At 33.3% G+C, this 14,558-nt stretch overlaps 3 protein-coding genes across 3 annotated transcripts in view; 2 read left to right on the top strand and 1 right to left on the bottom strand.

Moving 5' to 3' along the window:
* The first annotated feature begins 2,237 nt into the window (after positions 1 to 2,237).
* On the top strand, positions 2,238 to 8,461 carry LOC105619149 (myosin-IB). Its single transcript, XM_012200679.1, has 19 exons — positions 2,238 to 2,390; positions 2,731 to 2,846; positions 3,054 to 3,124; positions 3,234 to 3,442; positions 3,565 to 3,747; positions 3,860 to 4,066; positions 4,232 to 4,494; positions 4,784 to 4,953; positions 5,031 to 5,185; positions 5,471 to 5,599; positions 5,726 to 5,879; positions 6,094 to 6,325; positions 6,415 to 6,645; positions 6,764 to 6,923; positions 7,072 to 7,314; positions 7,424 to 7,639; positions 7,927 to 8,027; positions 8,170 to 8,272; positions 8,384 to 8,461. The coding sequence occupies exons 1-19, from the start codon at positions 2,265 to 2,267 to the stop codon at positions 8,459 to 8,461; spliced, it is 3,147 nt and encodes a 1,048-aa protein (XP_012056069.1). The 5' UTR covers positions 2,238 to 2,264.
* A 357-nt stretch (positions 8,462 to 8,818) lies between these two features.
* On the bottom strand, positions 8,819 to 9,959 carry LOC105618962. Its single transcript, XM_012200493.1, has 3 exons — positions 9,884 to 9,959; positions 9,497 to 9,655; positions 8,819 to 9,144 (listed from the first exon to the last, which is right to left on the bottom strand). Exons 2-3 carry the CDS (start codon positions 9,600 to 9,602, stop codon positions 8,978 to 8,980), a joined length of 273 nt encoding a protein of 90 aa, XP_012055883.1. The 5' UTR covers positions 9,603 to 9,655; positions 9,884 to 9,959; the 3' UTR covers positions 8,819 to 8,977.
* A 1,164-nt stretch (positions 9,960 to 11,123) lies between these two features.
* Positions 11,124 to 14,558, top strand: part of LOC105618964 (active breakpoint cluster region-related protein) — a 6,538-nt gene continuing 3,103 nt past the window's right edge. Inside the window, exons 1-6 of the mRNA XM_012200494.1 lie at positions 11,124 to 11,237; positions 12,474 to 12,954; positions 13,231 to 13,468; positions 13,643 to 13,922; positions 13,988 to 14,167; positions 14,240 to 14,455. Coding sequence (XP_012055884.1) covers positions 11,124 to 11,237; positions 12,474 to 12,954; positions 13,231 to 13,468; positions 13,643 to 13,922; positions 13,988 to 14,167; positions 14,240 to 14,455 — 1,509 coding nt within the window. The remainder of the gene's footprint in view (positions 11,238 to 12,473; positions 12,955 to 13,230; positions 13,469 to 13,642; positions 13,923 to 13,987; positions 14,168 to 14,239; positions 14,456 to 14,558) is intronic.

Here is a 14,558-nt window from a genome sequence, read left to right as displayed (position 1 = left end):
TTTTTCTGAACGTAGCCATCGTATTCTGTTTTTTTATAGACGAATTGCTAATTAAACGAAAGATAGAGTATATTGATACGTAATTATTTTTCTGAAAATCTTTAATATTAATATTAGAAAATCACTTGATACGAAATTTTTTTTATTCTTGATAAAGTTGTTGATACAAGAAACAAGGCAAGCCGGTTATTTATGCGTGTAATTGTGTACTTGTTGCTCGACAAGAGCTATTCTTACGCCGGTTTTATCCTCTCGATACATTTCGCTATTAAGCGCCGTTTCGTTCCGCTATCAGTCGTGCACGGATAACGAGAGAAGAGCGGGAGAGGGAAACGACGTCGCCGATGGACGATAAACGGAAGGTGGTGGTCACCGCCAGGTCATTCTTAAGCAGTAGTCGTAAGGTGGTTCCTCTGTTCTTTGGTTTCTCCTCAATTGACATCTCCTCGAAGCAGTAAACGCGCGACTCTTTTCTCCGCCGTGTATGTCGTGTGAATCAAGACACGAACTAAACATCGAAATAACATCAATTTTCTTGTGATTGTGTGTTTACATTAAACATTGTCGAATTTGATGACAGACTGTCTTCTACTCGATTCGTGATCTTTCACAACTAGATCTTACATTGCGCGAACGATTCACGTGTTTGTTGTAGAAAAATTTTATTATACGCATGAAAGAAAGAAAAAGTGAATTATAGATGTAAAATTCCTATAATGCGAAAGATTTATTTATTATAAATAATCTAACTATGTTATACATGGAATGCTTATTATTGGAAAAAATATAAGTGTGTTCTGCAAAATTGGAGGAAGTTCATAAGAAATGTAGCTCTTGTTTTGTCGATACAATGAAATACTAATGAGAGTGACACGTGAATCGCAGCATTGAAAATCACGCGAAAATGTTTGCTTACTATATTTTTAGAGTCTTTCATTATCCTTTGTTATCTTCTAAATGATTATATCGATTGTTTTCGTACATATATAAGTTCTTCAAGCAATAATACAACACTCGGGAAAATATGATAAAATTTTTTAACAGTAACCTTTCTTATAAATAAATTTTTTCAACTTCTATCTAAGTTTTCATACGATAAGATGATCTAATCGATTAAACAAAATCTTTATACACTGATTTCAATCAAATTCATCTAATCTCTTCCGCTTGAATTCCTGCAATCAGATGTCGTGAATCAACGAATTCGTATCTTATCTGACAAATTTGCATTTATTCTAACCAAGTAGCAAGATTTAGATTTAAATCAAAATTTGCGATCGCGATTAACAATACAGAAATACAAAAATAATAGAATTAATTTCATGTTTCTTTCCCTGTGGATATTATATAGGTGTAAAAAAAAGTGCCAACAGGATCTCAAAAACATGGGGTGAGTACGAAGTTCCTCCGTTGATATTAAAAAAAATAAAATCATAAAATTAATTATTTTAATTTTCCACGAAAGGGATGTCTCTTCGAAATTTGTTAAATTTGAAATATCAAATTTTATTCTTGTTCATCGGAATTACACTAGCAAGACTAGCATAAGGTAGAAATATTATGACTCTTCGCAGTTGTATAACGATCGACCCATATTATCGACTATATGTAGGAAATTTTTACTTTCTCGGTTTTTCTTCTTGTAATTCTATCTCTTTATCTGCATACATTCGGAACATATAGAAATATTTGCTGATCGATCTATTACCACTTGCTCTATTGTCTGCAAGCGTTACCGACTCCGATATCTAATCTGAATTCTTATCGTTTGCAAGGCCGCAAGGTCGAATAGAACGACGACTTTATGTACGCTACTTCTTAAATAAATGTTTAACGTTACTTGAAAATAAATGAAAACGAACTTTATTAGCGGTTTAAATCAAGTCTCTTTATATTTCATGATTTTAATTTTTCAGTGATGAACAACCAGATTTTTAATGACAAGTGACGTTCAATAAATATATTTGCATGGTTTTTCAAGTACCTATCTTTTTATTATTCTATAAACTTAATTTTATTTTTTGTTATTATTAAATTATAAAACTGAAAATTCTTGCTCAGATTAACTTTACTAAATTAATAGACTTATAGGGTAATAGATATAGGATTGTAAATTGTGACAAGCTTATTATGTATTGAAAGGCGTTTAAGAGTCGCTCATTCTTTGGGATATTTGCAGCGCAGAGACAATTGACACCGGAGGTGTCTTCAGAAAATCTGGTACGGGACTGGAAGTCTTCAAACATCAGAAATTGCCTGGGAACATGGAACGAGGATTGCACGAGCGTGATAGAGTTGGCGTTCAGGACTTCGTTCTGCTGGAAGACTTTCGCAGTGAGTCCGCCTTCATCGACAATCTGCGCAAACGATTCAAGGAGAATCTCATTTACGTGAGTCGAAAACATAATTAATTAATTAATCTATATTTTTAATTTTTTTTATGTATTGTTTATATTTAATAAGGAATAAATTTTGAAAGTTCGAAATTTCTTATACAAAAAGATTTTAATTTTATATTTTTTATCTTTTTACGTAAAATCACACACACTGAGAAAAATGTTTTAATTAAATCAACAAAAAGGCCCGGCAAGAATAGCATTTTAGTTTAGGATTTATCACATTTATTACGTTTTTTTTCAGTATAGACTTCTTAGTTATAATGCGCTATTCTAAAAACTTAGGATGTCATCAATGACTTGAGAGAAATATTTCTTATCTTTCATATCGTAGACGTACATTGGTCAAGTACTGGTGTCAGTGAATCCTTATAAGAAACTTCCCATCTATACTCCGGAGACCATCCTTTACTATCACGGGAGAAACTTCTTTGAGGCACCTCCTCACATGTAAGCATCCACCTTGTTTTGCTATATACAGCGTCCCGGAATAAATTCATACAACTTTCGCCAAGAAAAACGAGAGAAAGTACGACATATCCAGGATACTCTATATAAGATAAAATACTCTATATAAGATAAAAAGTAACTCTATATAAGATAAAAGTTATACTGATACTGGTTATTTCCATGAATTATAAAAATCCATTTTTGCAGTTTCGCTCTTGCGGACACTGCCTATCAATCTCTAGCTAAAGAGAATCGCGACCAATGCATCCTGATTTCGGGTAAGAATTTGCACTTTCATTCCTTAACATCGAGTTTTGTATAATTCCTTTCTGTTATTTTTTATAAAGTTTATTTTCCATATTTTTATGTCTTTTATTTACGTTTAAGGCGAATCAGGATCCGGGAAAACGGAGGCATCTAAAAAGATCTTAGAATTTATTGCGTCTGCTACCGGTCATAAAAAACAAGTAGAAGAAGTGAATAATAAATTGATTGGCAGCAATCCCGTATTGGAAGCTTTCGGTAACGCAAAGACCAATCGCAATGATAATTCATCCCGCTTCGGCAAGTACATGGACGTTCAGTTCAATTTTCAGGTGAAATATCAATCTAATAATGTGTGAATTTCTTTTAAAAATAGAAAAGGGATTCCTTCAAAAGGAATTGAAGAAAATTTTCGCGAAAATTTGGTGACAAACAATAATCGTTGTATTTTTAGGGAGATCCAGTCGGTGGAAATATTCTAAACTATTTATTGGAGAAATCTCGAGTGGTCCATCAATCGGTGGGCGAACGAAATTTTCATATCTTTTATCAGCTTTTAGCAGGCGCGGACGATGACACGTTGAAAAAATTATTCTTAAAAAGGAATCTCGATACTTTCTTCTATTTGAGTAACGGGGTGAGTATACCATTTGTATACCATTTCTTTTATTTAATTTTTTAAATTAAAATCTTTTTGCTTCTTTCGTTTTTCTACAATCTCTTTGTTAATTTGTAAATCGAACTCTCAGACGAAAGGAACAGTGGATACCATCGACGATGCTAATCAGTACAAGGAAGTCGTCCGGGCGATGAAGACCATGGAAATGTCTCAGCAGGAGCAGAATGACCTGTTTGCTATAGTTGCGTCGGTGCTGCACATGGGTAATGTGGGTTTTTCGGAGGAGGATGGAGTGGCAACTATTCTGAAACCTGTGTCTGTCGATGCCATCGCTAAAGTAATTATTAGCTTTTTACGTTTTGTTATAATTATTTATGTTTTATGTTTTGTTCATCGTTATTTCATTATGTAATTATTTTTTCTAATTATTTTATTATGCACATAAAATTTTTTAAATGTATTACTTGCAAATTGCTGGATGTCACATTTCTTAATTGAATAGCTGCTAGGATGTGACGTGAAGCGACTGGCAAAGGCATTTTCTCATCGTACCATAGATGCTCATGGTGACGTAGTGGTTTCACCCTTGAATAGGGAATTGGCTATTTATGCAAGAGACGCGCTAGCGAAGGCCGTGTACGACAGATTATTCACCTGGCTCGTGACTAGACTCAACAAATCTCTACAGCCCCAGACCAATCCTCGACGCAAAATGGTCATGGGCATTTTGGACATTTACGGCTTTGAAATCTTTCAGAAGAATAGGTATAACTGTCAAATACAATTACTTACGGTCAAAGACTTTATGAAAATATTACGAGTGTCATAAATAATAGTTTGAGAAAAATGCATTTTTTCTAAGTGATTTCTAAAGTTTTTTTATATAATTTTATTATTTTAAATATACTTTTTAATTTTATATTCTATATCTTAAATTAATGTTTTAGTTTGAGGAATAGGATTTTAACAAAAATTAATTATCACTAGTACATACGATATAAACATGGAGATCATGTTTAGTTAACGATAATTTTCTCTTTCGTTATTTTGGCAGTTTTGAACAGTTTTGCATTAATTTTTGCAATGAGAAATTGCAACAGCTGTTTATCCAACTGACATTGAAGTCAGAACAGGAAGAATATCTGCGCGAAGGGATAACCTGGGAGAACATAGATTATTTTAATAACAAAATCATTTGCGACCTGATTGAAGAGAAGTATAAAGGTTGAATTTTTATAAAATTCTTATAATCCACATTCGCAATTACATGTACATTATTAATTAAATATTTAATCTGGCAGGAATAATATCGTTAATGGACGAAGAGTGTTTGCGACCTGGAGACACAACGGACATGAGCTTCTTGGAGAAATTGAACGTAAATCTGAACAACCATCCTCACTACATCAGCCATCAGAAAGCTGACATACAAACGCAAAAGATTATGGGACGAGACGTAAGAATTTTATAAAATATTAAACTGAATCATGAATAGTAATATCTAATATCTCGAAATATTGTAGAAAGAAATTGTAGAATTAAATTATTTATTTGATTATTTTATTTTTGTTATATTAATTTAATTTATTCAATTATATATATAAATATATCTCTTAACTAACTTGCATTATATTTATTATAGTAATTATTACGATAATTATTTGTGAAACACGAAATTAAGAATATAAAAATAAGAATAAGAAAAGAAATTGAAAATATAAGAATAATATTGACATTTTAGGAATTCAGATTAGTGCATTACGCTGGCGATGTTACGTACAATGTTCGCGGATTTCTCGAGAAAAACAATGATTTACTATTTCGAGATTTACGTGAAGTTATGTCGCATACTACGAATTCCATTACAAAGGTAAACATTTAATTTTTTTATAGGAAAGAAAATAAAAAAGAATCTATTTGTAAACTTTAAAGATGAGTAACATTTTTTAAATTGTTCTCAAGTGTCAAAAATTAATCTTTGCAATTTCTCTTATAGACTGTATTTGATGTGAAAGATTTAACCAGTAAGAAACGTCCAGAGACCGCCATAACTCAATTTAAAAACAGTTTAAATAATCTGGTTGAGATTCTCATGGGTAAAGAACCGTCTTACATTCGTTGTATCAAACCTAACGATTTTAAAATGGCCCGTAAGTAGACCTGATATAAGATAAAATTGAAATAAAGCATCAGTAACGCTCAATATGGATGGAGTATTTACACAATTCAATAAATATGTATAAAAAAAATTAAAATAAATTATTTAATTTCTTTTATTTGTTTAATTTGTCTAATAGAAAGAAAAGAGATATAAAAAGATTTTTTTTTAATTTGAAATGAAATCCATTGAACTTTTGCTTTCAGATGAATTCAACAAAAAGATCGTGTTACACCAAGTGAAGTATTTGGGTCTGATGGAGAATCTGCGGGTAAGACGTGCCGGTTTTGCATATCGAAGACCGTACCAGCAATTCTTGCAGCGTTACAAATGCCTCTGTTCGGAAACTTGGCCGAATTACTATGGCCCGGCAAAGGAAGGCGTACAAACGCTCGTGTGTCATCTCGGCTACGAGCGTGATGAGTACAGGATGGGAAAGTAAGACCGCTCAATTATCACGCTTTAAGCATGCTATACATTATAATTCATGTGTACATTAATTATTAAATTCTTAAAATTCATTACAGCACAAAGTTGTTCATCCGTTTTCCTAAAACGTTATTCGATACGGAGGATGCATTTCAAATGAAGAAACATGAAATAGCCGCCATTATCCAGAGCAAATGGAAGGCTATATTAATGAGGAGGAAATATTTAGAGATACGAGAAGCAGCGATCGTGTTCCAGAAAAACATTCGCAGATGGCTCGCGAAACGCAAAGCCAAAAAACGGCAACAAGCGGTTGTCACCATTCGCAGGTTTCTTCTTTAGTCCTATTTTTTTTTCTATAATAAAAACATGTTTATACATTTGTTCTATATTTTATCATATATATTAAAAAGTTTTATTTATATATACTGTGCTAAATTGATACAGATTTATTGAAGGCTTCATCACGCGAGATGGACCGCCTACGGAAATTAACAAGGCATTTATTGAATTGGCAAAATCGCAATGGCTCATTAGACTTTCGAAGACATTGCCACCGGGTATCTTAAATAAATATTGGCCGCCATGCCCATATTCTTGTCAAGAGGTATAGAATAAGAATAAGGAATAGTTTAGCTATCTGTATATAAATTCTCTATCTATATAAAAGTTCTCAGCGAAATAGAAAATATGTCTGTAATTATACAATTAAATTAATGTGATACGATATAACTAATAACATTCACATGATATAGGCATCAGAGCATTTGCATGTAATGCACAGGCGATGGAAAGCTCGTTGTTATCGAATAGCACTAAATAAGGAAGATAAGGAACACTTTGAGTTAAAGATCCTCGCGGAGTCTCTATTCAAAAATAAAAAGAAATCTTATGCGAAGAGTGTAGGTCCGAGATTTGTAACTGATCGTCTTGGTGAGGAGTACAAGGCACTGCGACAGAGCTTCAACAATATTTTAACTTCCGGAGAAAACATAAAGGTAAAAATAAATCACTGAAAAAATATAGTAACGCTTTTTCTTTTTTTATTATATATATTTACAATGAATTCGATAAAATAGAAATATAAATTAAAATTCATATTTTTAGTATGCTACTCCAGTCATTAAATACGATCGGCACGGATATAAACCACGCGAGAGAGTACTTATTTTAACTGATAATGCCGTATACATTCTCGATACACTTAAGACCTTCAAACTCAAGCATCGCCTTCCTTACAAGGCTATCGAGGAGTTGGTTGTTACTGGAGAATCGGATAATTTACTCATCGTTAGAATACCACCTGAATTGAAAAAGGATAAGGTTTTTACAACTTGAATTTCAAATCTTAATATTTTTAATTCTAAATAAGGCAAATTATTTCAAGTATAATAATAAAATAATATAAATATGTAAGCAGTAATAAATATTTTAATTAATCAATTATTTAATAAGAAAATAATTTAATATTTAGCAATTATAACTGAAATGAGCTAAATTAAATATAAAGAGATAATTTAATTAAGGGAGTTAGTAATTGGGGATTTATTAAAATTAATAAAAAGATAATAAATATAATAGATACTTTCACTACGCACTACTGTTTACAGGGTGACTTGATTTTAGAAGTTCCGCATTTAATAGAAGCATTGACGAAAGCGATTGATATTACTAACAATCCGAACATTGTTAAGATCGTCAATACCGAATCGTAAGTTCTTCAGTTTTTTTATGTATTATATTTATTCCTTTATATTTAGTAATAAATTTGATTATGATTTAATTCAACTAATCAATTTATTGTTTGCTATTTTTGTATTAATTCTACTAATATTTGTAATATCATGTTCCAGTGTGTCTCACAAACTAGTCAGTGGTAAGGAGGGAGTCATTGAAGTTAGGACTGGTACCACTCCCGCAATTAGTAAAAATCGACAGAGCGGACATTTATTAGTAGTAAGAAATTCAAAATAATCATTTTAATCTTTTCGAGTAAACGTCTTTCCTTTGTACTTGTTTTAAACTGCTAAATTTCAGGTTGCTTCTCCGTAAAATTATTCCAAACAGGAGAATTTCTTGAGAACTGAAAGAACTGGTGCTACGATAAGGAACGATGAGGTGCTACATGAAGCAACCTTAACATAATGTGATCTAGGGAATACACAACGAAATATAACGAGAAGAGATAATATATAACACTTAATACATCTTTAAATTGTTCCGGCAATTTTGGACGGAAGAGTGATAAAATGACAATATATAGGTCTTTCCGACGTACAAATTACGTCAAATTCTTGTTTCAAATATGAAAGGCGCAGAGTGCCATAGGGGCCTCCTGTATAATATTTCCTTGTAAATTAGGTAATATTATTAAACATATTTATTTTGATAGAAATAAAGATAAAACCGATAGGATAAGCGAATTTACTTGTCAGTAATTTATAAATGTTATTTAAATATAAGTTAAATTTCAGTTATGCGAGTGCAATAAACAGAAAAAAATTCACATCTCACTCAATCGTATTCCTTTTCAATAGATAATCTCAAATCGAACAATATTGCTTAATTAAGAAAAAAAAAAAATATATATATGTATATATATATATGTATACACACAACAATACATTACTGATATATGCAAATATTACAACAATTAACATATCATTGTTTTTTCGAATTAGAAGGATTCTTCTTTGTGAGAGTTTTCCTTCCCTCTAAAGCTTTTTCTCGTATCTCATCTTCTACTACAGTATTCACAGTTCTTGAGATCATCTTTTTCAATTTCTGCGCTTCCTGTAACTTTGTCTTCTTAGGTTGAACAGGGGCGTCTTCGAGAAAATAATAATTCATATATTACTTATCTTAATATTAGAATATCGTTCCCTTACTACAAAAGTGACACAACCTAAAAAATTAAATTTTACACAAAAAAGGAAAAACTGAATAGAAAATTTACTCAATTAAAAACACAAGTGCAATTTATGGATTATGAAGTCCAGTTAATTTACTTTTGAAGATTAATAGAATTGTTACTAGTCATTCATAATAATTAAAAATGATTAAATAATTAAAAAATAATAATTAAAAAATTATATTTCTTGAGTTGTGTCAATTTTGAAGTAAGGAGATGATATTGTTATAGTTTGATTCAGAAAAACTTGTCTTCTCATTATTACTTACTTCCACGTCTTTGGATAGCAGGGCCCTTTTTGCCCTTACCTTTATTGGTTTTCGTCTTTACTGAGGTTGGCAACTTTGTCTTCACTTTAAGCTTTCCTTGTGCCATTTTGTGTGTTTTATCACTTACATATAAATTCAAATTTGTAGATTGTTCACACGCTGCAAAAAAAAAAGAGTATATAAACAGTAGACATAAGTAGAGAGAAAAAAATCTCTAATATATTAGATTAATTAACTACATATTACTACAATTATAACATTATGCATAGCAGAAGTATAAATCAATTTATAATGTAATTTCTTTATATACACAAATTTAAACAAGATTAATTGTAAATTGTACATTTTTCTAGTAATTGAAATTTATGCACTTTTTTTATAATTTACCTTTGGGTGAAAGGAGTTGAAAAAAACCTTCAATTCTTCCTTTTGATTTATTAGCACTAAATTTTTGCGCACTTATGCACATAGGTTATGTCACATTACTTAAGGCTGATTTACAATTTATACAATATCTAATGAGAGTTTTGCTTTACATCATCATACTAGAAAAAGCAAATCTTTCATTGGATACCGTTCATCATATTCGGTAGCAATAAGCTAACATGTCGTCATTGTCGTCAACCAATCACAGAGTGGCGGAGAACAGCGGGAAGGGAAGCACAAACTGGCACAAAATGGAAGAAACGCGGATACGAAAAATTTATGAAAGTTTATGAAAGTTTAGACACAAGAAAGATGCGCGTAACGATATCATAAAAAGACATTTTCCTATATTCTTTCACTTATTTTTACTATAAAATAAAAATAGTTCATCCCTTTCAGAACTGTAATATGTAAAAATTTCCTTTTCTTTGTATTGTATCCTTACTTTTGTCAATATCATTAATTGTTCATATTATCATTATTTATTATTGCAGAATATAGAGTATACAAAAACCAATATTAATTAAATGCGAAAGTAGAATGTTTCATTGCGTGTAATAATACCTTTCAAAGTATTTTTAAGGTACTTTTTTATGTCGACGTTCATTTTTAGCGTTAAAACAAGTGATCAAAAATGCCACGTAATATTCGTAAATTTTGATCATTTTCACTTATTTAATAGCAATAATATGAAATTATATACAAAGAAATTGCACATAATTGAGCGAGAAGTTACGTCGAACACAGTATAGCGACAGCAATGACGGCGTCGGCACGCTAGGAGTGGAGGAGGAGGACAGGAGATAGGCCATACAGCGGGCGACGGGGATCGGAACGTGACCTACGCAGGAGATGTCGACAAGATGACAGCGGCCGTATGACGACGTTGGTTACGCCGTTGTCCGCCCGACACGACAGAGTCGAGGATACGTGGCTCCGCGTCAGGAAGCGGCAGCTACGGTGAGTGCGAACGAGAAGAGAGAGAGAGAGAGAGAGAGAGAGAGAGAGAGAGAGACAGGAAGATAGAGCGAGAGACTTGACGTCGTCGTCGTCGTCGTCGTCGTCGTCGACGACGGTACTGGTGGTGAAGGTGCCGCGCCCCCGTGCGATGCGCACGTCGGCGCGGTGAGGAGTGGACGGTGGGATCGTGAGATCCTGAGGAGGACTCGCCGTCGACCCACGCGCACCCGCGTCCGGAGGCATGAGTGTGTTTGGGGATTTCCAGCGTGTCTGGGTGCAGCGGTTCCCGGACAGCGCCTTGCCGGCCGCTTGGGAAGAAGATGTCAGAGCGAACTTGGTCAAACACAAGCAGAAGGTGAGTTTGAACGATTGATGATTCTCCTCTTGGGCATCATAGTGCAGAAACGTATTGCGTCGACGATTGATCGAAGTTGCTAATTTTTATCGACGGGTCTTGCCGCGAGGACCGCAGGTGTGCTTTGGCAAATAATTATTGAGTGAAAGAATAAGGATGCATGAAACCTGCAGTCGTATGACTGGTGATAGTGTCGCAATGTATTCGCCAAGCGTTTATTAGTCACGTGTGAGTGATCTACTGTGTATGCCTGTGTACGTCGCAAAAGAGGTTTTATTTCGTTTAATTGACATCCTGGAGGGGTCCGATGATTCATCACGTAAGCCAGAGTGGCCGAGTTTTTATTTTATCAGTCTTTAATCAAGTTCCTGGAAGAACTGGAAATGAATATTTTAAAGTAATAATACAGATGATTATCATAGAGTCTGGGATTGAAGAGGCAACCTTGCGTAACGACTGGGTTATGACTGTAGTGAAGTGTTGCAATGTTTACTAAGTATTTATTAGTCAGATCAGAATTTATGCGTGTGTACATAATTCAAGTAAATAGCGAAGAATTCTCTGAAGAAACATTTGAAACGCTGATAAGTACGGAAGAGGAAGTATAGCACAAGAATTTAATTTCTTCGTTTAATAGAAACTTAGTCATGTATAATTCAATTAACACCGTGTTCACATGACTTGATGACTCATCGAATTAATTGTCTGAAATCTGTCAATGACATAGCACTTGTTATATTATGAGTTACATTACTGTCAATGTATTATCATTCCTTTTTAACATTTAAAATGAGATCGTAAACGAATAAGTGAAAGAAGAAAGAATAGTAAACATTGACTTCCTGCTTACAATTCAATGAATCACGGAGTTATCTCTGTTGTGTTATCGGAACACCGAAAAAATTGATTATAATTATTACATTAGATTATCTTAAAAATTCGTAGCATTATGTATTACAATTTATTTTTGTTTAAATATTATTAAAAAGTTTGATGGTATTTTTTTTTTATTAAAGTAGCTTTATTTATAAGCAGGAAATTATATAATTACATAACAATTCTTTTTTTTAATATTAAAATATTTAAAATAAAATAAAATATTTTTTCATAAGAAATAATTTTAAAATGTAAAATAATTAAATTAAAAACGTGCGGGATTTATTTTCTATAAAACTATAGAAATTAGAAATCTTTCGAATATATCAAAGCACGCGATATTTTTTTTTGTATATATAGGTGACAGCTTTGAGAGAAGAGCTCGAAAAAGAAGAGTTTTATGTGGAATATTTAGAAAGATTGCTGGCTGACGTCGAGCGACACAAACAGCTGGCTAACAATACCAGCGTGAATACGAATACGTCTGAAATTAAACAGGAAGCGGCGACGGAAACGCAGTCTCAACAGGATTCTCAAATATCGGAGAACAGCTTGGCGGACTCTCCGAATTCACCGAGTTCTCAGAATGTCGCTCCTATTTTGACGGAACGGGAAGACATCAGCAAATTTCAAGATAAGTGCGTGTCCGAACTGAGCTCGACTCTCAGCACAGTTGGTAAACGACCCAAGAGCGAAATACCAAGGAGTCCCGAGAAAGTGCCTGAACTTAGAAGAAACAGTGATCCAGATGTGCCAAGTAATTATGTTACAGTGATTGAAGTTACCGGAAGTTCGAAGAAAGATAAAAATGAAGAATCTCTCAAGGAGGAAGATGAGAAAGGTATTCTCTTTCATACATGTTTTTATTGAGCTTTTGGAGTTGCATAATCTATATATGTAATCATTAAAAGAAAGAAAATTTCAAAAAATAAAATGAATTTTAATCTCATTATCTCATGTGATTTAAAGTTAATAGTTCAATTTGTTTTTAAAGTTTTATAAAAATTAAAATTGTCATCTATTCTCATCAGTTTTACATCAATTTTATGTATATTATAAATTATTTTATGATATATAAAATTAAAAAAATAATTATTATTATTTGTTCACTAAATAGACTTAGAAAAGGCTATCAACGAAGATGGCGAAGATGGGGATGCAGAGGCATCGGAGGAGGAGCCTTATTACGATTCAGTAGCCTTGGACCAAACTGGGGAATATGTTTACATTGATGCGCGCGTTCCCTCTGTCAACAGTAACAATGGCAATAGCAAAGCGACAACTCGAAGACCACCTTCGCTGCCAGATTCTCCGGGCAATCAGAGTAATTATGTCAACATCGATTATTTTATACAGTAAGTCGTTTGTTATATCTTGTTTTATTTTGACACATTGGATCTTGGGGAGTACGAGCGTCTTAATTACATTATTTTTTAAGTTATAATGTTAATATTTATTAGTTGAATTCACACGCGAGTACTCCCGGGATTAAGATATGGAATATGTATAATTGTGTACGTTATCTTCAGACATAGAGCAGCGATGGACAGTGAAGATGAAGAAGGTGCTAGTCCGGCACCTCCGATCTTGCTGCGAGCTCTCAGCACGGACAATGAAACTGGCAGCAGTGACGCCGAACCGCTAAGTTTGAGCGAGGGTAGCTTGGAATCACCGACCCCGACGACGCCGCGCCGACAAGAAAAGAGCAAGGAGCGCGAGGATGACAGGACATCGATGGTCAAGTGTATTGTGAACTCGGTAGTGGAGAGCGAGGCTGTATATGTGGAATGCTTAACTGTGATGTTACAAGTATGTAACTTGACATTCTAAGTTCTTGTTAAGAATTTATTCATAATGATTTCCTGCCTTTGCAGTATATGAAAGCTATTAGAGCAACTTTAACAACATCTCAACCAGTCATTTCGGAAGAGGAGTTTGGCACGATGTTCTACAAGATCCCGGAACTGCATGCTCTGCATCAGACATTTCTGGATGGTCTTCGAAAGAAGACGGAAAAGTGGGATAGTAAAACTACTATAGGAGAACAATTTAAAGTAAATATAATTAGAGTAAATAAGACGAATGAAAGCTGTGAAAAATTGTAACGTTATATTCATTGATTTCAGATTATGGCCAGTAATATAGGATTATATGGTGCGTTTTTACACAATTACGCTCGCGCGACCGATACTGTGCGACGATGCTCCGCCCATTCCACTCAATTCGGAGAGATCACTAGAGATATAAGACTCAGAGGTTTTCCAAAGGGTCCGGGTTTGTCTCTAGAAGATTTGTTACATAAACCAGTTGCTCGAGTGCAAAAGAACGCTTTAGTTTTACATGTAAGTAACTCGTCACACACACACATATATATATATATATATATATATATATATATACTATATATATATACTACTACACTATATATATATATATATATATATA

Source organism: Atta cephalotes, assembly GCF_000143395.1.
Source record: "Atta cephalotes unplaced genomic scaffold scaffold00019, whole genome shotgun sequence".
NCBI classification, from domain to species: domain Eukaryota; kingdom Metazoa; phylum Arthropoda; class Insecta; order Hymenoptera; family Formicidae; genus Atta; species Atta cephalotes.
The sequence above is the reverse complement of the archived record's forward strand: the minus strand, read 5'-3'. Positions and strand labels throughout refer to the sequence as shown.

Coding starts and splice junctions, on each gene's coding strand:
- LOC105619149 (XM_012200679.1), top strand. CDS start 2,265: ATGGAACGAGGATTGCACGAGCGTGATAGAGTTGGCGTTCAGGACTTC. Junction 2,391..2,730: donor TCAAGGAGAATCTCATTTAC/GTGAGTCGAAAA, acceptor TTCATATCGTAG/ACGTACATTGGTCAAGTACT. Junction 3,443..3,564: donor ACGTTCAGTTCAATTTTCAG/GTGAAATATCAA, acceptor TTGTATTTTTAG/GGAGATCCAGTCGGTGGAAA.
- LOC105618962 (XM_012200493.1), bottom strand. CDS start 9,602: ATGGCACAAGGAAAGCTTAAAGTGAAGACAAAGTTGCCAACCTCAGTA. Junction 9,145..9,496: donor TGCTATCCAAAGACGTGGAA/GTAAGTAATAAT, acceptor ATTTTCTCGAAG/ACGCCCCTGTTCAACCTAAG.